This window comes from Brugia malayi (assembly GCF_000002995.4).
Source record: "Brugia malayi strain FR3 genome assembly, contig: Bm_v4_Chr2_contig_001, whole genome shotgun sequence".
Taxonomy (NCBI): domain Eukaryota; kingdom Metazoa; phylum Nematoda; class Chromadorea; order Rhabditida; family Onchocercidae; genus Brugia; species Brugia malayi.
In genome coordinates, this window is record NW_025062476.1 from 1004842 (window position 1) to 1031542 (window position 26701).

General features: G+C 28.3%; 2 protein-coding genes across 2 annotated transcripts; one reads left to right on the top strand and one right to left on the bottom strand.

The window, feature by feature from the left end:
- Window positions 1–5427: 5427 nt before the first annotated feature.
- Bm3456 (Uncharacterized protein) lies at window positions 5428–6871 on the top strand (the record flags this gene model as incomplete). The annotated part of the gene is made up of 5 exons (XM_043078023.1): window positions 5428–5486; window positions 5594–5701; window positions 6073–6212; window positions 6385–6586; window positions 6730–6871. The coding sequence occupies 5 exons, from the start codon at window positions 5428–5430 to the stop codon at window positions 6869–6871; spliced, it is 651 nt and encodes a 216-aa protein (XP_042933957.1).
- A 3153-nt stretch (window positions 6872–10024) lies between these two features.
- Window positions 10025–25917, bottom strand: Bm11424 (uncharacterized protein; the record flags this gene model as incomplete). The annotated part of the gene is made up of 44 exons (XM_043078024.1): window positions 10025–10174; window positions 10267–10431; window positions 10677–10878; window positions 11066–11286; window positions 11425–11620; window positions 11899–12044; window positions 12142–12268; window positions 12443–12652; window positions 12930–13066; window positions 13166–13399; window positions 13700–13777; window positions 14013–14114; window positions 14482–14630; window positions 14779–14989; window positions 15117–15275; window positions 15349–15502; window positions 15614–15811; window positions 16004–16141; window positions 16301–16422; window positions 16517–16676; window positions 16944–17062; window positions 17258–17410; window positions 17616–17711; window positions 17955–18025; window positions 18330–18434; window positions 18578–18718; window positions 19000–19195; window positions 19345–19675; window positions 20033–20215; window positions 20304–20436; window positions 20726–20843; window positions 21196–21476; window positions 21621–21683; window positions 21993–22218; window positions 22305–22454; window positions 22746–22817; window positions 23097–23177; window positions 23394–23500; window positions 23729–23873; window positions 24323–24533; window positions 24749–24841; window positions 24967–25076; window positions 25556–25661; window positions 25865–25917. The coding sequence occupies 44 exons, from the start codon at window positions 25915–25917 to the stop codon at window positions 10025–10027; spliced, it is 6603 nt and encodes a 2200-aa protein (XP_042933958.1).
- Window positions 25918–26701: the final 784 nt, after the last annotated feature.

Consider the following 26701-nt stretch of genomic DNA (forward strand, 5'->3'; position numbering starts at 1 on the left):
CCTATGTCAAATTTTAATTAAATATTGATTTTCATAGTAATCTCTGATAAATTTTCCAGTGAAATCTTTTTTTACTTTATAACAATAACTTATTATTGTAATTCTTTTTCATATGACATTATCATATGAATTATAAAACAATTAGAAATTATGCACTTTATTTGGATGAAAAGTATATTTGTAATTCTTTTTGTGACAAAAATTTTAATAATAAATATTAAGTTTGTTTGTTTTTTTTTTTTTTTTTTTTTTTTTCGCCATTAGACTGTTAAAGCAATAGAATATCAATTTTGACATCAGCTAATGTTTGAAGTAAGTGAAAAAGTGACATAAACTATTGGTCATTATCTTATTGATCTGTGATAGCTATGTGACATAAAATTGGCTAAGATCAAAATAAGGAATTTGAAAAGTTCAGTGAATGTTTCAGAGAAGAAACAGAGGGAAAATATAAATTGAAAAGGAAAGTTTCATCAATTTGCTTATATAATTTCATGTGAATTTGAAAGATTTATGATTAAATTTATGATATTTAAAATATTTTAAGTAACAAAATTTTGTATCTCTTTGCGTATTCCATTTCAAAGTTTAAAAAATTCAAAATTTAAAAGAAAAAAATTGCTCACTTTTAAATTTACAAAAAATTCCAGGCATCTTCACAATGTCAATAATATATTAATAGCATTGGGCGCATTTGGTGACATTCTTCATCAAATCGGCCATATTCCATTTGCATACTTTATTTTTACTGGAATCACTTCCATACCCTTATGGAAATGTATTTGGATACAGTTATTACCCAATTTTGGCATGAATTTCTACCTATAAGCATAGATCGAGCCATGGCCATTTTAAGACCTTTCAAGTAAGTATTTGGGCAGTACAAGTAACTTCAATCTCTCTAGCTTACTGATAGATGATTACTACCTATAGGCATAGATCGAGCCATGGCCATTTTAAGACCTTTCAAGTAAGTATTTGGGCAGTACAAGTAACTTCGATCTCTCTAGCTTACTGCTTACTGCTTACTGTGATAGTTGTGTTTCTCAAATGGCAATGCTAAATTATTTACTTTGTTGTTTTAAATTGAATAATAGTTCTAAAGTTCAGAACTGTAATGGTTATTTGCAGATATCGAAAAATGAGTAAAATGCTTTATATTCCAATAATGACTCTACCAGCAATACTTTATGCAGTTGCTATGCTCATATTGGTTTTTATATATGATGCAAGTAACGAGTAAGATTTTTGATAGGTATTTCTCAGGTTAAGTATAATATTTCAGGTTAAGTATAATATCTCGGGTTAAATATAATGATAATATCTCTCAGGTTAAATATAATATCTGACTATCAAATATTTCAGTAAATTTTCTTCAAAAAAATTGAAACAAAATATTAATTCATCTTTGACCAAAAATTTTTCTTCCTGACTTTCAAGTGATTACTACAGAAAGATGGCAGGTAATTTGTGTTGTGGTAGCATTGGTTTGTCAAATTTATTTTAGAATATTATATCAACACTTATTAATTAAACAACAATTATACTTAATGCAATACTGAATTCAGTTATAGTGTTGACTAAAATATGTGAGCTATTTAAATAATTACCAAAAATGATATCACAAAACTGCATGTCAGCCATAAATGTCATAATTAATTAGCTTTTTTTTTTGTTTTTAAATTCATAATTAATTAGCTCTTTCTAATATGTATTAACTAGCTTTTTCTCTCTTTCTGACTATTTAACAGCTTTCATTTCTAAATTAAAATCATATCCATTAAAGATTTTAGAGAAGAACTTATTAATTATGAACAATTTTAATGGTTGCTATAGCAATATTTTAATTTCTAATTTCAGAAACTAAAAACTTCGAATTTCTGCAAATTTAATATTTTCAGAAGTTCGAAGTTGTGGCATTTATTGAGTCAACGTCAATCTATTTATCTATCGACATTGTTCTTTGATTTTTTAGAAAATTTAATTTAATTTAAACATATTATGCAATTATTTATTTTATTATTGGAAGAGGTGAAAATCGATCTCCTAAAATGTCAAAAAGAAATTAAAATGTTTTACATTCCAAATGCTATTGTATCCATAACAATCAGTAGTAATAATATTGATATTTTATAAATATATTAAGCAATATAATTCTAAATCAGAACTGTAATAGTTAATTTACATTTTGAAAAATGAATAAGAAGACTTATATTCTGATAATAACATATCAGCAATACTTTATACAGTTCATATTGTGTTCATATTGATTTTAATATATGATGGAAATAACGAATAAGATTTTTGATAGGTATCTCTCAGGTTAAGTATAATAATAATAATTCTCAGGTTAAATATGATAATAATATCTCTCAGGCTAAATATAATATCTGACTATCAAATATTTCAATAAATTCGCTTGAAAAAAATTGGCCAAAAATTTTTTATTTGGCTTTCAATAATTGTTTCAAGAAAATAAGCAGAAATTTATTTCTCTGTTATGGAAAATAAGAAATGAAGAAATGAGTTTAAAATGAAAAAGTGAACTTAAAAAAATAAATGAACAGAAAATGAAAACTTCAAATTTTCATGTTCGATGTTTGAAATGAGAATTTTCCTCAATTATAGTTTGATAACTTTTAGTTTTCATTACAACGTCAAAGTAGTCTGTGCTGTTTTAGCTATTTAAAGTAGTTTGTTGATTTCATTTAGAGCATTTTAATAACTTTCATTAATTGAACAATAATTATTCTTTATGGGATTTCAAGCCAAATTATAGTAATGACTGAAATATGCGAGCATTTTAATTGATTAGTAAATAAAAGCCATGCAAATAAGTTATTATGACTATTTGAATTGATTATTACTAATGGCATTGCTCCATTTTTAATTTCAGCAACAAAGGAATATCTTAGGATGGCTCTACGGCCTAGAAACGATGACTTATAAGATAGCCAAGTAGCTGCATCGAAATATCATAACAAGTCGTTAATGACCTCTTTACTGTGGACTGACCTTACTTGGTAATCAAATTAGGTATGTGACATGGTGACAACTACAGATATTTATGTTCACAAAGAATTTTTGCTAAGGAGCGGTAATGTCGCTGAGCTGATAAAGAGCTGAATATTCCATCTTGGCCATTAAGACACCTTATTTTTTACCTTATCCTTTTAATCCTGTTCGACTTTTCACGCCACGTTAACTAAGACTTTTGTTTGGTTATCAGTTAATATTGGTGGTTATCAGCTTTTTCCTTTCATTCTTTACGTTTTGAATAAAACATATCTTTAGGATAAGTAATATCCCCAAAAGTTATGCTAAGACTTATCTTTCAGAAATTACAATAGTAATATCAAAAATCTAAATTATTTAGAAACTTGAGAGAACGAACTAAGTAAAAAAACTTAAATTACATCGAATTCTTTCTTTTCATTTTGAATAATATGTTAAAGTTACATATGAATTGATAGCTTATATTAAGTTACATTTCAATGTAAATTAGCTATTTCATCTGATTTACTTCCATATTTTATTCATTACAAAATTTAACAAAAATTTATAATTTACTTCAGAAAAAAAATACTTTTCTATCATTAAATTTTGAATGAATTTTTTTTTAATTAAAAAATTTAAAAATATAAAAGGAGTTTTAATGTTGCAAGTTTAATTTTTCATTTTGGTCCATTTTTATAAAGAAAGTAGATTAGTAAAATGATTTTTCGACTATAATCAACTTAAACGGTTACGCCACAGATGTTTTCGCGCATAACTCTGATTAGAGTTAACATATTAGTTAACAACAATTTTATTTAGTTATTTCAGGAATAATCTTTGCTGGAGATACTTTCCTTCAATCTAATAGCTTTGAAAGAATATAATTTCAGTAAGCAATCAATTTTTTCACAAAAATTAGTCTAATAGTAAACAAATTTTTAAATATGTCATCGATATCAGTTATAATTGTTTATTAATCTACTTGAAAGATCAATATAGATAATTGAGAGTTTTTATAGTAAAATTAATTTCTTATATAGTAATATTTATCAAGGATTGGTAACAATGCTAAATTATATCTATGAATAATTCTAAATAATAATTTCACCAGTGGTAAATGAATAAATTGTATTAGTTGACAACATAATTTACTTTTAACTGCTTAAGGATATACAAACTTCTAACTATTAATTACTTAATTCTCTCATTCAACCATTCACCGTAATCAGTTTGTGTGTAATTATTAATCAAAGTAATTGCTGAGTAACAAGTAAGTTGTTAGATAATTCTGCTCAAATATTTTCGAAATAATTTACAAAAAATTTCAAGAAATTCTTATTTCCATCTATCCACAAAATTTTGCTCATTTCTTCTACGTTTATCATAAAGCGCAAACTGCAATGATATATAGTTGTAATCAATCTCTCAGATATCTATCAGAATCTCTCAGACTATCTCTCAGATAAATCACAAGATACATTGTTTACACTTACGATGATTTTACTTCATTTGCCCATTACTTTGTTTAATGGGTAAATAGACGCCCACAAGTATAATAGGCTCCAATACTTTCCCACAAGTCTTCATTTATATGCATATATTAGCTGAATTCAAAGTATTTTCACATTATTTTATAAAAGCTATGCATAAAACTTGATTTAAGTTTATGATGATGTAGTAGAAATATGTGTAGTGATGCTATTTATAGAAAAGAATTAAATTTAAACTCATTTAGTTTATGTGCTAAAATGGCTATTTTGGTACCAGTTATACCATGTGTATGCTTTTTTTTATTTTGTCTTTTAATTGGATTCGCTGGCAATACTGCGCTCATTATAACTACTATTCTGAGCAGGTATGTTATTGATCAATTAATTGATTGATTGATTTCTTGCGATCATTGAATATTCAACATTAATAGCTTTATCATTGGTGATTGTTCCTTTCCTCAATATTTAAATATAATTTTATGAAGAGGGAATGAGACGCACAAAACGGTTGTGCCATTAATTAATGAGATTTTAAGATCAAAATAAACAATCAAAAGAATCAAAGAATATTTAGAGGGAAAACGGAGAGAAAATATTGATTGAAAAGTAAAATCCCATCATTGTACGCATATAATTTCATATAAATTTGAAAGATTTTACAATCAACATTTACAATCTTTTGCACAGCAAATTTTTGAGCATATTCCAATTTCAAGTCTAAAAGTTTCAAAAGTTTCAAATTCTTATAATTTGTAAAAATTCTTTCCGGAACCTGCACAATGTCAATAATATATTAATAGCATTGAGCGCATTTGCTGATATTCTTCATCAAATCGGCCATATTCCATTTGCGTATTTTATTTTTACTGGAATTACTTTTACACCATTATGGACATGTATTTGTATACAATTATTACCTAATTTCGGTCTAAATTTTGCAATGGCTATATTACTTTTTACCGGCATAGATCGATCCATCGCTATTTTAAAACCTTTAAGGTATTTGAACAGAATAAGTAATTTTAATTAAATTTGCTAATGGCAAAGCTAAATTATTTGTTGTCTTCCAATATATTTTCTAAATAACAAGTAATGGTCACTTATAGATATCGAACAATGAGGAAGAGAATTTCAATTCCATTAATGACCATACCAGCCACACTTTATGCAATTGCTATACTTACAATGGCTTGTATATATGCCATAAATAACGAGTAAGTTACATTTTCAGATTTTTCTCGAATTAAATGTCTGATCTGTGATTATCAGAGAAATTTTATCTGAGAAAATTGATGCAAATGCAAATGGAAATTGGAAGTTACTCGTTATTTTTGAGAAAACTCCTGCATTCCATTGAGAAAAATAAGCAGAAATTTGCATACTGTTATGGAAAATAAGAAAAGAAAGATGTGAAACGTGAAATGAACCTGAAAAAAAACCTTCTTATTAAGAAGGGAAAAAGATAAAAGTAACAAAATTTCTAAATTAAAAGAAAAAGAAGTATATGAGATGTTCGATGCTTGAAATATTTATTGAAAATATATTGAAATTTGATTTTGTTAATTGTCATTGGGTCTTTCTATAGTGACAAAGTAATCTGTGTTTTGGTAGCAATATACAGTGGTCAGTTCGATTGGATTTGGGGCATTTTGGCAACTGTTCTTAATTTAGCAACGATTACCCTTTATGCAGTACTTAGTCGAATTATAGTAAAGGCTCGAATATGTGAGTTATTTAAATAATTAGCAAAAGACATGTAAACAAAGTATCAACCTGGATGTTCTATGTCACCGAAAATATTTTTTGTTTTGTTTACTATTCAAATGCCATGGCAGAGTCTAATTAATTAACAATAACTGAAGTAGATGCTGTAGTACTACCTCACTTTTAATTTCAGCAACTAGAAATTTCGAACTGTTACAAACATTAAAGATAACAGTGGCATTTGTTGCATTGGGACATTTAGCAACAACGACCATTTATATGGTGACAAAGTTCTTGAATATTTCCGATGTGGCAAAGTTTTATATAGGATGCTATGCGGGAGTATTTATTAATACAAGCGTTTCATTCAATTGGTTACTTTACTACTGGAGAAGGTAAAAATTAACTAAAATTTCTTGTGAAAAAATATGTTGAAATGTTAACTTCAAATATTTACGTTTTATGTTGGAAGCATACCTCAGTGACTGACAATATTGATAGATTGGATCTATTGCTGTGATCATAAAAAATATTGCAGTGAAGAATATCGGAACTCATTTAGAAGACAATTCAAGAAGCTTCCATGTCTAAAGAATACCGTAAATTTGCAAACGAAACATAAAATGCAGCAAGTAACAACAGTTTACCGATTAGAACTTTCAAGACGTTTGTCGCATTAATCTGGCTCATTTGGTCAAATTTTCAAACAATATCCCATGGAGACGATTAAGTGGGAATATTGGCAATAATTACTATGTCCGTTCGATAAATTAATGAGATCATCGTGCAGCATTCCATATCGCTTCTTGAAGATTAATCGATGTAGGAAAAGTTTTGAAAGTTTTGGATATTTTTGTTGTTATAATTTCGCTAACTTTATTGTTATACAATAGAAAAAATAAATAAATAAATAAAATGAGTATTACTACACCAACAGTCCATCAAATATTCGTCAAATTGTCACACTTTCTCTCAACTATCGCTTCCCTTTCGCTTCAGCAGTGTTACTGTTACTGGTGTAAAGCAAATTTAGAATTTCTTTCTTACTGCCCTGTTTCCTTGTGAAACAAAGTAGCTTCCTTTCTTGATGGTTCAGATCGTTGACTTCTTTGTCCTCGATACTGGTAGAATCTCGAATTTGTACTGGTTCCGTTCTGTGTACGTGTACTGTGGGAGTCTTCGTGAAACATTTTATTATTCAAACCTCAAACTCAAACTTGAGTAATTAAACCTTAGATTAAAATTAAATATTATACAACATTACAATAATGAATTGATACATAACACACAAATGTAACTTAATTATAAAACATTTAAAGATACAAGCAAGCTAGACACCTCGCAACCGAGCCATACCAAACAATGGTTTTGTAAGGAAGAAAACTGGGAGGGATTTTATGGGTGTTAAGGTTACAAAGTGGATTAAAATCATTTAAAACAATAGCCTTTGTTCATTAGGTTATAGCTTCGCCATTGTGGCGACAACTGGTGTGTCACCTCTGATGTCACCTTTTGTGAAGTGAACTGAGTGAGTGAGTGTTGCTGAGATGAACCAAACCAAAACCTCCAAATAATGTTTCAACTCCTTTTGTACAATGAGCATTGGCTTACAACAAATTGAGAGCTATCAGATGATCTTTACTCTTTATATAGTGGGAGCTGGTTTATAACGTTTGTTACAATGGTGACTGTCAAAGTGGAACACTGCAATGGGAAGTTATTGAAACGATGAATTTACAAGCTGAAATGTTAACAGTAAAATATAAGTTTAAATGTTAGAACAATAAAATTGAAAGCAATTTACAACATTTCAAGCAATACACAAAGTTTATGTTTTTCCTCTGAGATATGAAATTGAAACAGTTTGACATATATTTAAGGAATATTCGAGAAACATGGATTCAATATAGAACTATTCCAACACATTATTAAATTATTTTGATTTTTTCGGCAATTACATCAAAAGTTTTTTGTGCCATAAAACGGTAATTCCGCATTTTAAAAAGGAGAGAAAAGGGATGAATGGTACAATTTTGCATTTCTTTTCCATCATAAACAATTTCACTTCTAAAAAAGTCAATAAATAAATTTAGTTTATAATATTTTGTTGTCGCTAAAATTAAGAAAGGAATTAGCTGAGCTATTATAACATTCAGATCTGTTTAAAACCGTGTTTGATAAATGACAGCTTCTTAATTTCTAAGCTAAATGATAACTTTGAAATTGCAAGATTGTTTCAAAAGTAATAAGAATTATGCCAAAAGGCTTCAAAAATATATATCTCAAATTTGGTCGAAAAAGTCCCGAAATTTTTCAAATTTATTTATATTAATTATACTTACAGAAAAACAAGAATGAAAATTATGGACAAAATTAGAGGAAATGAAATTATGCACCGAGTTACAAGAAATAAAATTGTATAAGAAAAATCTGTTATGGAATGCTAATGTATTATTGATATCCAAGATGCTATGAAACGGAAAACATGGAGGTTATTAAAATTAAATCGTATATAATATTTTAAAAAGGACAAATTCTTCTATTAGACGGATTTGTTCTTTATTCAGATAATAGTTTCAATTCAAACACTTTGTCATCATTTCCCTACTCTTATCAAATGCTAACTCAATTGAATTTCGAGCTCAAATTCTAATTCGAACTTCGGCTTCTGTTGTTGTATATATTTTTGAAATTTTTAGAAAAAAATTTCACTCAATTTGAGAAGTATAGCTGATGTTATCCGAAGAGAATAATTCCTACCAAAGCAGCCATTATATCATAAATTTATAAATCAAACAAATTAAATCTATTGGAAAGAGAGCTCACAAAGATAAATAGCATACATGTGTTACATCAATATTATGATGCATTCCAAAAACAAAAAATTCAAGTATTGGTTCAACGTTGGCGATTACTAATCAAGTAATCAAATGATCGAAGAATACCAGGTAAAATAAAGAAAAAAAATCACTAATTATTTACAATTTCCATTGAAGCGAGCTTACAATTTAGTTTTAAAAATTTTCTTTAAAAATTTAAAGAAAAAATTGTTGAATTGCTACATTTAGTGAACAAACACAAATTAACGTCATGAAAGTTTGCTGAACTGAGCAACTTAAGCAGCAGAAAAAGTAAACATACAGTCAAGTTGGTGGGACATTAATTTTTTAATATATCATAATTCGATAATGCAATAAGAAAAAGTCGTCAAAAAAAAAAAAAAAAAAAAAAAAATCAAAAATTAAAAGATTAAAAAAGTAGCATAAGCTAACAGAAAACAGGCAAAACTTCTGGATTTTAATATTTTGTGAAACATCAACTAATATCACACTTGCATGTGAAGTTTTTTAATAACAAGTCACTTTTTTTTTTTTAGAATTAAACTGAGGCATCGAATAGTGCTAGATCTAAACTAACATAAATCCAAATTCAAATTTAAATCAATGCAAAAAAAATAGCAATATAGCAATGGCGCCCAGAGAATTTCCAATTTGTGCATGAAATTCAATCTGAATATCTCATTTGATATAAGAATGATTACAAATAAAATAGAAACAAAGTATTTCAATATTATTAAGATCATGAAAAAAATGGAAAGAGATGATGACAATGAAAAAGAGGCTTAGAAATGAACAATGTATAAAAACTGGAAGAAATATAAGGTTGGAAGAAACTTTATATTTCTTTCAGTCAGTATTGCACTCGATTTTTTTTAGTTATATCATTTACATTATAGTAATTTACTTTTTCCAGTTGACAAAGGGAAATAAAATTAAACAACAACAATAACAACAAAAGAGTAACCTAAAACTTGAAAAGTTGCTTTACCTCTATCACACTGCAGTAACCGGTCCAAGTTCCGCAGCAACAGCAGCTGCATGTACAGCTTTTAGAGTATGCGCTTCGGAACACTTAGTTTTACGAATGCCAACAATTGGTGCCATTCGTTTCGTAAATTCGATATAATTTTTTTGCAGTTCATTCTATAATTTTATAAAAAATGAATTCTCACTGTAAAATTCCTCTAAATAATTCATTATGAAATAGAATTGGCAAATGAATTCAATAAGTAAACCTGATAAGCTTGTTGATCAGCTTGGATAAGCTTTCTGTTCTTTTGAAGAGCATCAGCACATTTTTTTGAGAAGTCTTTAAAACATAAGCGAAGCTTATTCTGGAATTTATCCATCGGCTTGCCATGTTCATCCAAAATCATATTTGTAAGGAACACGTTGGCAACCTTCAAAAAAGAAGCGTCTTTAATTATTGAAATGATAATGAAAACACTGGTAATATTCTTTCCATCTATTCTCGAAAAAGTGGACATAACATTATAAAATGATGGAATATTTTTCATATTAGAGAAGGAAAAAAAATTTTTCGAATTTAGAAATTTAGTTGGAACAAAGCTGAAGCAATTTGCTTACTTACTGCTATTACTCTGAAATTCATTTCTAAAGGACCTTGGTAAAACTCTACACTCACTTCTATAGGACCTTGGTTGACAGTGGTACCAATGCAACCTTGCAGTACCATTTGAAGCATTTTAGCATCTGGTGGGTCTTGCACAGTAGCAGCGGCTAATTCACGAGTTCGTTTTTGGACATCTTCAATTGCAACTTCTATTGGCGTCAAAATGATTTGTTCACGACTCACCACCCGAAGACGTGTTTTCACATAAGGGAAACTAAAAGAAAAAAAAGAAAAACAAAAATAATGCAGAGAAAAGCTCATTTAAGCAAAAAAAAAAAACCTTAAAATGATGAATTAAAAGAAATTTTCCATTCTCAATCTACGTGGAACTTTTAGAGAGACTGCTACATTTTAATAAATCAAACTGAAGTTTATGAATTAGAAATTCGATTAAAAGTTACCAATACTGCGTGGCTAGGACAGTTCGTCTTTTGTATTGATCCTTCAAATCACCATGAGCTCGACCATCTTTCGTGAACGGTGTCGCATAAACGAATCGATATAATCTGTGATTCCTCTCGAAATGAGTTGGACGACGACGACGTTCCCAATTCTCCAAATACGGCTCCACATATGTGATTTGCAAATAAGCTTTTGTAGAATCCAAACGATTTCGATCAACCTACAGATCGATTTTAAAACATTAATTAATAGAAGTAACTTTCTTTCTTTCTTTGTCCCATTCATAAAAAGATTTTGGTATTCCAATAATATTATTGTAAAATGTAGTATAAAAAAAAAAAAAAAATGGGAAACATACAGTATTTGAATCTTTAATAACTTCCAAAACTCCTTTTCCAAAACGATCTGTATAAAATGTATCCAAACGATGACTGATTTCGGATAATTTTGTAATGGCCGGTTCTTTGTAGATGAATTCGACACCGTCCAAATCTCCAAAACGACTGCCATAAAAACCTACCCGAAAATAGGTGCCAAAACAACGTTTGTCAGCACTGGAATTCAACAAGTTTTTAAAATCAGTGATAGAACCAAAACATAACCATATTCTTTCCAAAAAATTTCTCATAAATCTCGATTTCAAATAGTTTGATAATTATAATAGTCATAAGTTATCCCTAAATGTCGTTTGAGAGCAAAATATATTGGAAGGTCAAAAGAAAAACCTAGCTGTAAAAAAAGTCTCAAATAGCATAGCTCTATCTTCACATTTCTTGAAAATTAAATGTTTGACTAAAATGAATGAATGAATTTGGAATTCTTTAGCTCATACCTTGGTAAAGGTGAATACCATGCATCGGCGATATCTTCAATTAGCGGTACAGTTGGCTCAATACGTGAAAGAGCTTGACTTAGGCAACTATGTACTTGTGCCAAATGCCGATAATCACGATTTTCTTCCAAAATTGGTGTTATTACCTGATATAAACAAGAAATCGGAAAAGACTGTATAAAACTTCAAAATTTTCAGGTTAGCTGTAAAATAAAACCTGACTCCAATACAAGTAGAAATAACCTTATACAGTTGTATCATTGATTCATACATTTGAGCTTTCTCCATAAACTGTGCCGTCTTCTCCACCAAATGTACTAAGCCATTTCGTGTAAAATGACGACTTTCACAAATACCTTCTTCATCAGGACTGAAAATTAATTAAATTCTATAGCATCTATTATATCGACGATTTCATTTCATCTTTCAAATAAAAGAGTTTTTTGAAAAAAAAAAAAACTGAATTTAAAAGGAGAAAAAAAAATTTTAATGATCCATTTTTTTTATTACTAAAAACATTTTTTAGTTAGATCAAAAACATTACCTAATAACATCATCCGAAACAGCACTTTCCTCGAGAATATTATCACTTATGGCTTCGAAAGCAGCAGCACCTTTAGGTACATATACGTCATATTCACGCATCGAAATATATTCAGCAGCTAAAGCAGCTGCATGTAACATACATTGTGCAGCTTCTGCTGCATTATCTCGAGCTGCATGCTTATTTGCCATATTTATCAACCATGTCAATCTAAATCATTACATTTTAAAGCCGATTATTTTATGTTTCCAAAAAAAAGAAATCTCGAGATTTGTATGTAAATCAATAAAATAGAAAAAGGGAGGTATCATAACAGTTCGATAATAAGGAACAAATAATTCCATTCAAGTCAAATTAAAAAATTTTTTTTTTTGATTTTTTTTTTATAATAGTAATAACTTTTTTTTGATTATCTGATGAATACTATTATAGCAATAAAGAAATACAATATGACTTCTAATAATAAACACCGAAAAATTATACTAACCTAAGATCTGGATTGTTCTGGTATCCTTTAGCGACACGATACATCAAATCAATTAACATTTCAAAATCATTTGTATATTCTTTCATTTTTACTGTATCCGATAATATCATATGTAAATTGAAAACTAGATCTTTCACCTGCAATTATACTCAATGCTTTCTTAATTTGGAGAGATCTAAATTGTAAAGAAAATTTGAAAGATATTAATTCAGAAATTGACATTTCACATAATTAACCTGCTCCGAAAAAGTTGTATTTCGTAGCTGAGAATCAATTGATGCATCTGTTTCTGAATATGTTAGCACAGTTTTTAAACTGTGACGTAAACAATCTTCATTTATCCAATCACCATATTTGGTACCCGTAGAAACCAGTGTACTCAACGACATCGTAATTTGCATCTTAACTTTTGAGAAACTTGCACCTGATTCGAAGCTTTGTCTCATCAATAAATATAGCGAAGCTGCAGCCTACAAATTCTTTATCAGAAAATAAATTCAATTTTCTGTAAACAAGAAAATAAATAGCTTATTAATTTGATTGAGATTTTCATTCAGATCATGCTGGCTCTTATTTTAGAATAATCTACCATCTTTTTCTATATGTAAAGTTATATCTATTTCATAAATTCTTTTAATAACTATTATTTTTTGCTCCATGTTTCTTTTAAAAGTTAATATAAATTACACTGTTATGAAGTTAGAGTTAAGTAACAGTCAAAGTGAATTAATTTGAATACGTAATTTCAAAACTTTAATAGTTAATAGTACCTGAGAACGAACAGCTGGTAAACGAGATGCACAGTGTCTTAATAGATGAAGGCATAATTCACCACACTGTTCAGTTTCCTGCAAATCATTTATTGTCACCACAACAGTTCTTAAATTTAATATGACAGACATACATGCACGAAGGAAGAAGATTCCGAACAAAAATACATCTAAAAAAGATGAACTCGAATAAAGAAAAAAGTAACAATCAGAATTGTCAGAGACGAATTAAATAAGCGCAAAAAACTATCTTTCGAAGTAATAAATTATCTGACAATCGGTGTATTTCGAAAATAGCAAATATATTATTAACCTGTTCAAATAATAAATCTGGAAACTTTGTAACTATTGCACGCTGACTTGCAAAAACATTTTCCAAAGTTTGCACTGATTGATTGCAAGCAAGAATATGCATCTTGAAAATATTCATTGAAAAAAATTAACTTAATTTTCTATTATTATTTTTTTCATAGTAAATATTATGCTCAACTGCTAATTAAATTACAGCCATTTTGTTTATCCAGTTTTTTTTTTTTTTAAATTTATTTTGGTATTTAAGTTCAGACTTTTCAGTACAATACTAAGCCTAATATTAATTTTATCTATCGTTTTTTATATTAAAACAAGAAATTCCCAACGCCGCAATGCATCTACACCGGTATTGACGAATATGCTTCTCATGAATAATAATAATAAAATAAAATAGGTAAACTAAAAATCGAAATAAACTAAAAAATGGCAATAATTTAAAACTACAAAAGCAATAGTAATGATAAACTCACCAACACTTTTAATACAGATGATAACACATAAAAGAGATAATCAGAACCGAGAACCGACACCACACGTATGATTAATTCTAACGTATCCAGCACTATTAATGGTATCTCGGTGCAAAGAGTTGCTTCAAGGATAACATCTTCATCAGTTTCTAAACCAAATAATTAATTCTGGAAAATAAATAGTTTCCGAATTCTTCCGCACTTCAATGATTTTCTTAGCATTTCGTAACGAGCAACTTAATTTTGATTTATAATAAAACTATTAATCTTAATAGCTGATTGTAGTTCATAACTTACGGATAGGTTCATCGCTTGAGTGTCCACCGCTACTACCTGTGCAACTTTTCCAAGAACCTTTTACTTGTGAATCTTTAGTTTCTTTACGCCAACGAATTCCACTTTCAGAATCAGCTGCACTACGTGATTTTTTCCGGCTAAGTTCTTTAACTGATGAATCGTCAACATTACTACCTTCGTTCTTTATTTCCTCTGTAATCTCAGTGATACCCTGCAAATTATCGATAGACAGTTCAGTCGTTTTACCATCACATTATACAAACTCATAGAATAGTAAATTTACAAAAATTTCCAGTTCTTAATATAAAAATTACTTCAACAAAAAAAAAGAAAGCTACTTGATTAGGACAGAAAGATGATCTGAATTCGAAACATGAAACAGCAAGTTGTAGAACATCAAGAAACTGTAAAATTCGATGAGATGACAAATCGCGAATCCATTGACGCAAAGATGATCGTTCCATATTTTTTAACGCCCAACAGAAACATGCTAATAGCTGAATAAAATTTGAATAATAGAATTCAATAAATAAATATCTAAGATAATTTTTTTTTTGTAAAAATTATCACTTGACGTGTATTTTCCAATGAAATTGATGGTCGGACTAAACCAATATGTTTTCGTTCGGTTCGAGGTGAACATGGTGGTGAAAAATTCATTCCACCAATTGCAAGCATAACTTTATCGCTAATAAATGGTCCATTATCCATTTCGGTCGTGTAACTGTAATTAATAGTGATATAAAAATGATTACAATCTTTTGTAAATTTTAGAAATATATTTAAATGAATATGTCAGATGTCAAGAAGAATGTTTAAAGATTGAAAAGTTTACCCATTAGAAATTGGCGTGGAAATGTCATAGTTAACATTGGAAGATTTCGAGTAAGGATCGTGTAATTGAGTTGACGCATCCAAAACAATACCAATCATTGGTAAATATAAAGATGCTATTCGTGCTTTTACCGCATTATCAAGAAGTCGAGCATCCAATTCATGGCTACTTAGCAAATTACGAATAAGGCCTATAGCACTGTAAACAATCCAAAATTATCGTTTTTTCTTTCTTTTCCCGAGAATTAAGATAGTATAAATGAATGATATCAAACGAACTTAGTAAATTAAATAAGAAAATAACAAAATGATATAAATGATCAAACTTTTTTTTTACAAGCAATCCAAATTATGATGAATTACATAAGTCAAAAACGTTACGTGAACTAACCGTGAATGAAGCAGTGTATTTGATGTATCAAGAACAGAAGCAAGGTCAGCAAGAGCAAGCCCAATTAGAAAGTGTCGAGAACGAAACTCAGCAGTTAGTTCTGCTGATCCAATTGCACTATGTGATTCATTTGCTTGGCTTGAAGACATGAAAAAAGAATGGAATAAAATTACATAAAACAACAATCTTCATATAGAATACCAAGAAAATAAAAAGATGAAAGGATAAGTTTGGAAATTTATCAGAAAATGGATTTCAGAAATTTAAAACTTTTGAATCCGAGAAACTAAATCATACCTACTACTACTAATACTTGAATTTCCCGGACTAGATGGTTGAATTTGTGAAGAAGAATGATGTAAGGAAACTGATAAATTAACGCTACCTTCCGAACTAGACGAAAATGCCGATGCTGCTGACTGAAATTTGAAGTGATTGAGAATGCGGAGAAAAAATGAGTATTGATTAGTTAGCAAAAAAATGACAAACTTCATAAAACTTCAAAAAACTTACATGAAATGATCCACCAGAATGGCTTGTTGACATACCCTGCAGATTACTCGAACCAAATGGTAAATTCAACACAACAAAATGCTCATGAGAAGCAATAATACGCAAAAAGTCAAGTTTAATCAGCATGAGAGTCGGGACTATACATGATTCGGTAGAATTTCTGAAAAAAAAAAAAAAGATTGTTCATCAACTTTTTAATGTAATAAGTGATTATAATTATGGCTAAAAAGTCCCTTATTATAATTCATTGCAACGAATAATCAGTTTAGCGTAATTAGTATTTACAAAATCATCTTAAATCTGAACCTCTTAAATTGACTGTTTCTGGATAAACAGTTAATTTGCATATGAGTAATTCAGGAAATGAACTTATTTTGCAGCTTTTTGATTAATAGTTTCTGAAAAAAGAATTCGAACAAAAATTTACCCTATTTTAATAGCAACTTCGCGGTTAAATTCTCCGATCAATGTCATCACAAAAGTTCTATCCATTAATGAGAAACAATCACGCAAGAAATAAGCCCATGATGTACTGATTGATTGTGACTGAAGTAGATAAATTTAATCTTTTTGAGTGCATCAGTAATAAATCATTTATGTTATATTTCATCTTTCTTTTTATTATCATCTTTATCAATTATCATTATGTGGTTGCATCTCATAATTTATCACCAAATATTATTATTAGTTCTTTAATAAGGCAGAAATTTCTACTATGAACATTAATTACCATGTAATTACCTGTCTTGGATCTTTCGAAGTTCTTTGAATCACCTCATTGACAATAGCCTGAGAAAGAGCATTCAAATCTTGGATGAAAGCTTCACTAAAACGAAGTTTGCGTGGCAAATACAAACGATTTGAAAGAGATAAATGTTCTGCCATTGATTTAACCTATAAAATATACTATAAGTAAAAAAAAAAAAAAAAAAAAAAAAAAAACAGCGAAATATGTCAATATGTTTCATATTATTCTGACTGAATATTATTTGAGCTATAAGGTAAAGAATAAAGGTATAATTTAATTGCTCAGCTTCAACCCTAATCCTATATAAATGCTAAATAAATGACTCAATAAATTTGCTATATGATGACATACCATGAGTTCAAGGAAAAACCAGGAATTAAGAAAAGCCATTTCTCGAGCTGCACCACCACTGATTACCCATTGCAATGCTAATTCTTCGTGCATCATCTGCAAAAACTCGATATATAAAAATAAACCCTAAAAATAATGAAAATTCCACTCAATTATAATTGCAATTTTTATGTAATCTGATTTTCCTTTTTCTATTACAACTAATATAATTGATAATGCGCTCGATTTAAATAAAATTAAATTCCTAACATCAAAAGTAGAATTTACAAACTTTTGGAAATAAGATATTGCAATATTCAAAAGATTTTTGAAAACCAATTAAAAAATATACAACATAACCTTTTTTGGTGTTTTCAGTTCATAATCACCTTCAACAGATGCTTTCATATAATTTGTTCGTTCAAATTCTTCTTTAAAAAAATAAAAATTTCATTCTAGTTATTGATGAATTCTTAAAAGTTTTTTTTTTTTTTTCTATAAAAAAATAATCTAGAATACCATCCTTTTGGAAGTTAAGTCATAATATACTAAAATGAAAATGAATCTTCTTCAAATAAATAAGCCATTGCATATCTAATAAAAGTATAAAGTATAAAACATATCGAAAGAATTATTAAAATTTCAGCTTAAAAAATTTGTTTGTAAACAGCTTCCAATAAAAAAATATCATTAAAGTTATGCTTATCAAATATCCCGAAATTTAACTCCACTTACTGATAATATCGAGCAAATGTTTACTTTCCGGTGAAGTAGGCATTCGTACAGTACTCTCCAGTTTCGGTTCCGTCTTACTGTTGTTTGACTGGACAATTGAAGTCTCTAAATTTAAAAAGCATTTGAAATTTCATAACGTAATATTAACTACACTTACATCTTATCTTGCAGTATATAATCATTGTTCAGCTGCGTATTTTTTGTCTGATTAACAAAAAAGAAAAATCCTGGTAAAATTTATAATAAACCTTTCAGAGCAATTTTGTGGTAATGTATATAGGTCGTCAGGAGTGAACTACGACCATGGGCATCACGGAAGCTATTCAAGAGAACGGTACATATTTTGACAAGTTGTCCAAGCACTTCAAAACATACGGCCGACACAGATACTGCAAATAATAATAAAAATAACATTAAAAATAAATTTCAACATTTAAGAACTTAATGAACTAATCGAAATCAATCTAAACTAAACATTTTTATGGTATCAAAAGAAAAAAAAAGTGGAAAAGTGATATTTCATACAATACCAGAAGACATATTGTTAAATATTAACTATTTAAAAGTCACAATTCATAAAATAGAGGTATTTTCATTTAGAAAAACAAGATTAAAATTAGTTCCGATCTAAAATCTTCAAAAATATATAATTGAAAATAATAAAACAGACCGGTATATGGAGGATTTGCAATTAATGCTAATAGCTTATCCAGTATAACATACAGGAAAGCAACCATTGGCTCCGGACGAGCTTTTATAACACTGCGTATTGCATCCTTTAAATCAGCTTCCGATACCGGTGGATTCTTTTTATCGTTTATACTTAACGACTGATATGCAAGCAGAAATTTGTCCAAATGGGAATCCTAAAAATAACAGTCATACTTTCAAAACTAAATTTCAAAAAGGATAACCTGACCATTCGTTGATTGAACTAACTTTCTCAAGAATTAAATTAGATTAGCAACTTATTAACAAGAAAAAAAATTAAAACATTGAAATAAACACATCATACCTGTGTATGAACTGTTGTAACGGCTTCAAGTTTAATATCAAAAAGCGGTTTGTGTCCTTCCAGCCACTTAACATTTGGCAAATTGACATCCGGTGAAAGATACCCATAACTTTGTGGTAATTGTTCTAATGCAATCGGTAAAGCAAATTCACCGGTTTGCAATCGCCCATCTTTGAGTAAAGGAATCCATGAATAACCTATGGGTATTTTCACTTCATCGCCAACTTTGTTTGCCTTACAAGTAATGTGGAAAAAAGTGAATAATAAGTGATGGCCATCATTTAAGTCAACCGGCAAATTGATTTTTATTTCATCACAAAAAGTAGGCGTTCTGAAATTAAAATTAGAAAAAAAAAATAAATAATAAAACTTTTAAATTAATAAAAAATAAGAGTGACACTTTACCTAAATCTTCACTGCTCAAATATTGCAAGAAAAAATTTAGTGAAATTTGTTCAGTAAATTTCTTCCTAAATGTATCCACCATTGAAAATAACGATGAAATGATAAGAACAATAACTTCAAATAAATTATTTATGTTTCAAATTTTCCGAATGGTATCATTTCTGACCATACAAAAAGATCAAAAATTGGATGAAATTACTTTACAAACATTTACATTGCATATAACGATTTACCTATTTTATTTATTATCTATAATTTACTTGCAATACATTATAACAATTACTTATTGTGATAGGAAACTGCCGTATCAGCAGAAAAAGTGATATTTGGTCCACTAGATTTACCAAATATAGCATAGATTGGCTTTTCCTGAGCATTCATCAATTCCACATGTATAGCAATGTTACGTGATGGACCAGAACGACTGGATAAATTAACTGATCGAGGATAAACGTAAAGAAGATTCCTGAAATATCAACATTTCATTAAGAAAATAAAAATAAAAAAAATAAAAAGTGAAATATAAATAACATTTAGCAGTTTTAATTGCTTACCTATAAATAGCATTTACTGCATAAATTCCTTTACTCGGGAATTCCACAATTTCCTTGACAATATCCGCTGGATTACCAGAAGCGAATGGATGCATACGAAGAAGTTCAGGTGTAAGCCGAAAAACAAATAAAACTTTATAAAATGAATGAAATTATTTAACTAATCATATATTTAAATGAATAATCCAGATCCTTGAAAGAACAATAACTATCGCTAACTAGAAATTCAAATTTTAAGTGATTTGTCAGAAATTCAATTGTCTGAACAGAAGGATTTTTAATTTTATCCCTTCAATTTTATCTCTCATTTTACAATAAACTTCAGAAAGAAAAAAATCTTAAAATTAAATGATTGCAAAACACTGAAAATATAAAATAATATTAGTCAAACTGTTACCTCATTAAAGATTCGCCACATCCACCTGACAGTTCCATTTTGAATGTAATTGGAAATGTTTTCAGTCTAGCTAATTTGGAACCACCTTTTCGACAATCCGCAAGCATTTTGCAGAGATCCTCATCGGTTAGACGTTCTGCTTCCTATAGTAGTAATAAAGGAGTAAAAAATAATAAAATAAAAATTGAAGAAAAAAAAAGAAATTTCAAAAATAGAAAAAAGTAGAAATAAGAAGCAAGCAAAACATAAACTTCATACAGAAGTATGATGAAGTTCCAAGCGTCATCACTGACCAATATGATAAGTAATAATGAAATTATATTAGAACATTTGACATCAAAACAATATCATGATTTTTTGACAGTTCTTAATTATAACTATTCGGTATCAGTAACAATGTTTTATTAAAAAAAAAAAAAAATAAAATTTGTTAATCCTTTCAAAATTTTTAAACAATTTAGCTCATGCCAAGCAATTTTTTTTATTCAACATTACCTGTCTGAAGAACGAATTAAGACTGAGGAGCAGAGGTTGCAGATTACTTAAGGAAGTCAACGGAGATCCGCCATCTTTCAATAATGAATCAGTTTCGAGACCTGATCCTGTTGTAGTTGCATCATTTTGAGAGACAGTTTGATGAAGTCCTCCGAAAAGTTTACGTTTTTGCAATGGTGTACGATTTTTTTGGGATTGCTGCGCTCCTATAAAGACTGCACCGGATGAAGTTCCGCTACCTACGCGGCGAAATGTTCCCGATGTTGAGGTTGATATTCGATCTAAAACATGTCTTTTAAAGCAATCAAATTTTAAAACTCAAGAAGCCAATTTTTAAGTGACTTTATTAGAATAAAATTAAAAATACATCTACAAGATCAATGAAGATAAATTCTGAAATCTTTTAAAGATAAAAAGCAACTTACCCATACTGATAATGCTTTCTACATCGAATAATGTTGTTGGTGAAGCTGGTGTTATATCCTGTCCTGCAAATGTAACAATTGCAAAAAGTTAGGATTAATCAAAATTAAAAAGCAAATATGATTATCCTCAAAATTTTCGAGAAAATCTTGCCTTATCATTCTTATCAATTCCAATTTGCTGAAAAAAAAAACTGAATTGAAGTAATCAAAATAATTTTTAAAATAACACATACTAATAGAATCTCTTTCTCTCTCTCTCCCTACTTAATCCGTATGCAAAATAATCATATGAAAGAGATGCATCATTTCGATATATTTCAGATAATGCAAAGAAAATTCATGATCCACATAATGTAGGAAAAAAAAAAATACCGGAAACAGAGCTCGCAATCATTGTCGGTTCAGTCTTATCCGGATGATATGATCCATTAAGGATTTGATTCAGGTCAATAGCAAACCATCCAAGTGGCATTCGAAAAGCACCAAGTCGTTCACAATATTGTTGTGCCATTTGCATTAATCGTTCTTTATTTTTATCTTCTTTCACATATGGTTCACATGCATCTGCTACCTCGCATGGTTGTAATACTTTTTCAAGCTAAAAATTTAAATTTAAAAATTCAGAAAAATTTCGTAATGCTAAATTTATCATTCCATTCGCATTTTGATATTTTTTTTTCCTACCTTGATCACAATAAATATATCGTTTAGTGGTTGACTTATACTGAAAACTGCTTGTGTACATTTACTTGCATCATCCACGCAATCAGCGTGCTGCGAAATCATTGCACGAAGTGAATCATCATTTAAATCAAAATAGAAATTCTCTGATATCTGAAAATCACAATTACACAGTTTTCAGCAATCTTTAGCAGTTTTTGTGATAATACTATGATAATATTTTTGAATAAATGTTAAAAATAATTTTGAAAAAAATGTTAAAAATATTTTCATATTTTTATTTGTGATAATTATAAAGATTCAGAAGCGAACATGACTCTTCCAATAGTAGCAACGAAGTATTGATTAAAAACATTCAAACATTATTAAATGATTTAAAAAATACATTTTTTTTTCTTTTTTTTTTTCGAGAAAAAAATAAAATACAATTTATTAAGTGTTTACCTTTCGTCTTTCTTTCAAATCGTAAAGTACAATAGTACCAAAAACGGGTTCAAACGAAGGTTCAAGTTGTAACTAAAATTTTAAATTATCGCTTTTATTGAAAATATGTCACTACAATTAGAAATATAAGTATAATAAAAAAAATGGCAAAATTTTTAAAAGTTAAATTTTATTTCTTGTACATTGCACTGTAGCAGAGGAGAAAGATTTTCTTTCGTAAGAAAACAAGAGATTGGCACAGAGGCGGAGAAAGGATGAGGAATATTTTGCAACAACTTGGAATTTCTCTAAGGCACAAAAAATTGCTAAATTAAAGAAATTAAAATTTCTAAACTACTTACAATCACTAACCTTCAAAACTTTGATAAAAAGTTTCTGACCGGTATGCTCAACCGGGAATGGTGCTGGACTTCGACGTTCAATTACATCAGCCTAAATAATTCTATTACACTCTATGAAGTAACAAGCTTTCCGGATTCGAATATACTTATAAAAGATTTCGACAAAGTTCTAGCTGAATATCTAAACAACGCATTTTTTTTTACAATTTTTAGATAACAAAAAGATTTCTATCAGAACATTCTCATCAAGATAATCTTCAAGAAATAAAACAAAAAATTAAATCAATCGATTATGTGTAGTACAAACTTCAGACTGAGGTGGAAGTAAGCTAATTAATGCATTTTGCCGATGGGCTCGTCTTCGAGCTTCATTAATTTGATCAAGTTGTGTATTTGAAATACGTTGCACTACACCTGAAAAGATGCTATAATTAATTTCAATTAAATATATTTTAACAAAAAATTTCTGAAAGGAAATATTTAACCATCATCGGTAATCACAAAAAAAAAAAAAGGCAAAAAATCGCTTTAAAAATAATCAATAAGTTTGATTTTTTCTATCCTTATGATCATTAATATGATCAGTAAATTTAATTTAGTTAAGTTTTTTTTTTTTTTTTTCTTTAAATTTAATTCACAAACCGGGCACTGTAGGGTCACTGGCAGAAGAATGAAGCTGATGAGGTGCACGTAAAATATCATCACGATTTGTTCCACCGGATGATGAACCAACAGTACACATTGAATCGGATGAATAGTGTGAACCGAATGAATCACGTTTTGCAATCTATTATTATCATAGCTTATTAAAATTTCAGAATTTACAAAAATTTTAAAGAATTTTGGAAAGTGTTTTTTAAAAAAAAAAATCACTAAAGGCTATGTATGCATTATTACAAAATTGCATTTGCTGTAAAGTAATTAGAATGACGATAACATTCACTATAAAATAATTTTATTTGAGTAAGACAATATTTCAGTAAGACAAATATCTTTTTTATCTAATAAATGTCGCCTACAGTAACGGTATTATCAGTCCTTTCAAAGTTTAAAATGTTTTAAATTTTAGAATAAATCATTTAAAAAATACTTTCACTTCTTCCATATTATATACATTTCACTCAGTTATATACTTTTTTTTTTTTTCTAAAATACATTTGTACGTTGATTTTAAAAAGTTTCAGGTATAGAGATTACTATAAAGGATTCATTTTATAGTTCATCGATACTTTTTACCTGATCCTCGCCTGCCGTGCTAACACTTCGTCCGATAGGTCGCTCTGAATCCACTTCAAAAATTTGTTTTGGAGTAGTCTGAGCAATAATTGGCCGTTCCATTAGTAATCGAATATATGCTTCACCGCTTGAATATTGAAGATATTTTCGTTGTACTAGCGAAAAGCTATCGTTGTATGTTTGTATTATATCATTTACAAGTGAATCGACACTAGAAAAAAAAGAATTATTTAACAAAAAAAGTAGTAGAAATGAAATTTATATGAAATTAAACTAGAAATAGGACTGAATTTAATGATACTGATATATACAGATAGTCTTAAGCTATAAATGAACTAAACATTCATTGAAATTCATTTAAATTAGTTCTAAAACTCTCAAATCTTTGATCTACTCCTTCATTAAGGGAAAAAAAATTTAGAAAACCCTGAAAGATTTGATGGAATCGGTGATTCAACCGTCAGTTGATCTCGATGTACCAAACGTACTTCAATATCATCGACCGGAAATTCTGCTACTCTGAAATTTATTGTGGAAAGAAGTAAAACAATTAAATGCCTTGAAAATATAATTATGTTTACTATGAAATATACTCCTAAATTTAAAATCATTTTTGCAAAAAAAAAAAAAACATATGTACAAACCTTCTCAAATTACTGTTACTAGAAATATGCTCATGTACAGATGAATTGCTTTTTCGTTGTGATAAAATATCTTCCACATCCAGCGGTTCAGCTATTTCAATTAAATTAATCTGAAAATTAAAACAAAACTTTACTTCTATGATTAAATTTTAAAAATTCATCCTATGAAAATAGAATCTATATTATGCATCTCTTTACACAGCAAAAGCAAAAAGCATATTTGCTTATGAAAAAGAAAAGCATTTTTGATTTAATGAACAATTTACTTCAAAAATGAAATTCATTCAGTACAATTCTCGTTTACTTTTTAATTTGCATTTTATTCACGGTAAGATAAGAATTTTGTTACATTAATCGTAGTAAAAGTCTAAAAAATCAATAAATATCTGCTCATACTTTTCACAATAATAAAAAACAGTCAACAATTTACATTTCACTTCTGAAATTTTTGTGACAGAACAAAAATCCATTTCACTAATACATCTCTTCACAATTTTCAAACAACTTAGATTTCAGGTAAAACTACAACTTCCCAAGATAATTTCATATATACTTTTATTAGATAATTTAGTGAAAATTAAAAACTAACAGTTTGAGGAGTACTACTATCTATTGAATCCATTTGCATAGCATTCTGTGGATGCAATAGCAAACTTCCCATCATAATATGTCGACGTACATCAGCTGCAGTCATTCTGCAAATAATAAAACTGAAAGTAATCATTTTCAAAAATACTTAAATTTTAAGAAAAATATGAAACGTGAATTTTTAAAGTAGAACATAATTTTCTTTTTCTTTTGGATAATAGTAATGGTTTTAAGAATTTCGGCTAATTAAAATTCAACTAAAAAGTTGCTAATAAATAAGGAAAAAAGAATAAAGGTAATTTCAAGTTACTTATTTCGTTTCAAAGCGAATGCTCGCTGTCCACCAGTGTTTTGTGATGACATAATGAACAATGCTAAATTTCTTTGCAACGAAACATGAAATTAGCCATATGCTGAAAATAACATTTATTTAATTGGAAATTGTAAACATAAAATAGATGTGTATCTATAAATTAAGTAAGTGAGTTAAATGTAAATATAAAAACATAAATATACAAAGATGAATTAAATTAATATAATAATTATATTTTCTATTATATATACATCCAATTCCTTCAATAAATCCACTTCAATAAATTCTAACATCTCTCATAAATATAATCAAATCAATTAAAAATTTACTTGTTTAATTGCTATCAATTTTTAGTTCATGAAATAATCACTTTTTTTCAAAAAAAAAGAAAAAAAAATTTTACAGTAATTGCAAAAAATTTCCAAATTTCTTCATTAAAACCTCATCAAAAATTTCAATCAAAATGCTATGAATATTTTCGAAAATTTTAGAATTTTTTGAACAATCAATCATAAAATATATGAAATTCTTGTACAAAAAATTTAACACATTTAATTGGATCAATAAATGATATAAAGGAGCGGTAAAAGAGAGAAAAATTGCAAATGAATGATTCATTTTGTTTAATTATCTATATTTTTTCATATTCAATTGATAAATATAATATTACAAATTATGAAACATAATTAATTTATCTTTACTAAAAAAAAAAAAAAAAAAATAATAATTCATTTCTTATTGGTTATTTCTATGAAAAAAAAAAAAAAAAAAAAGATGAGAAATTAGCTAATGAATTAATTATCTGTTTTAATATTTCTTATCAAATCAATAACC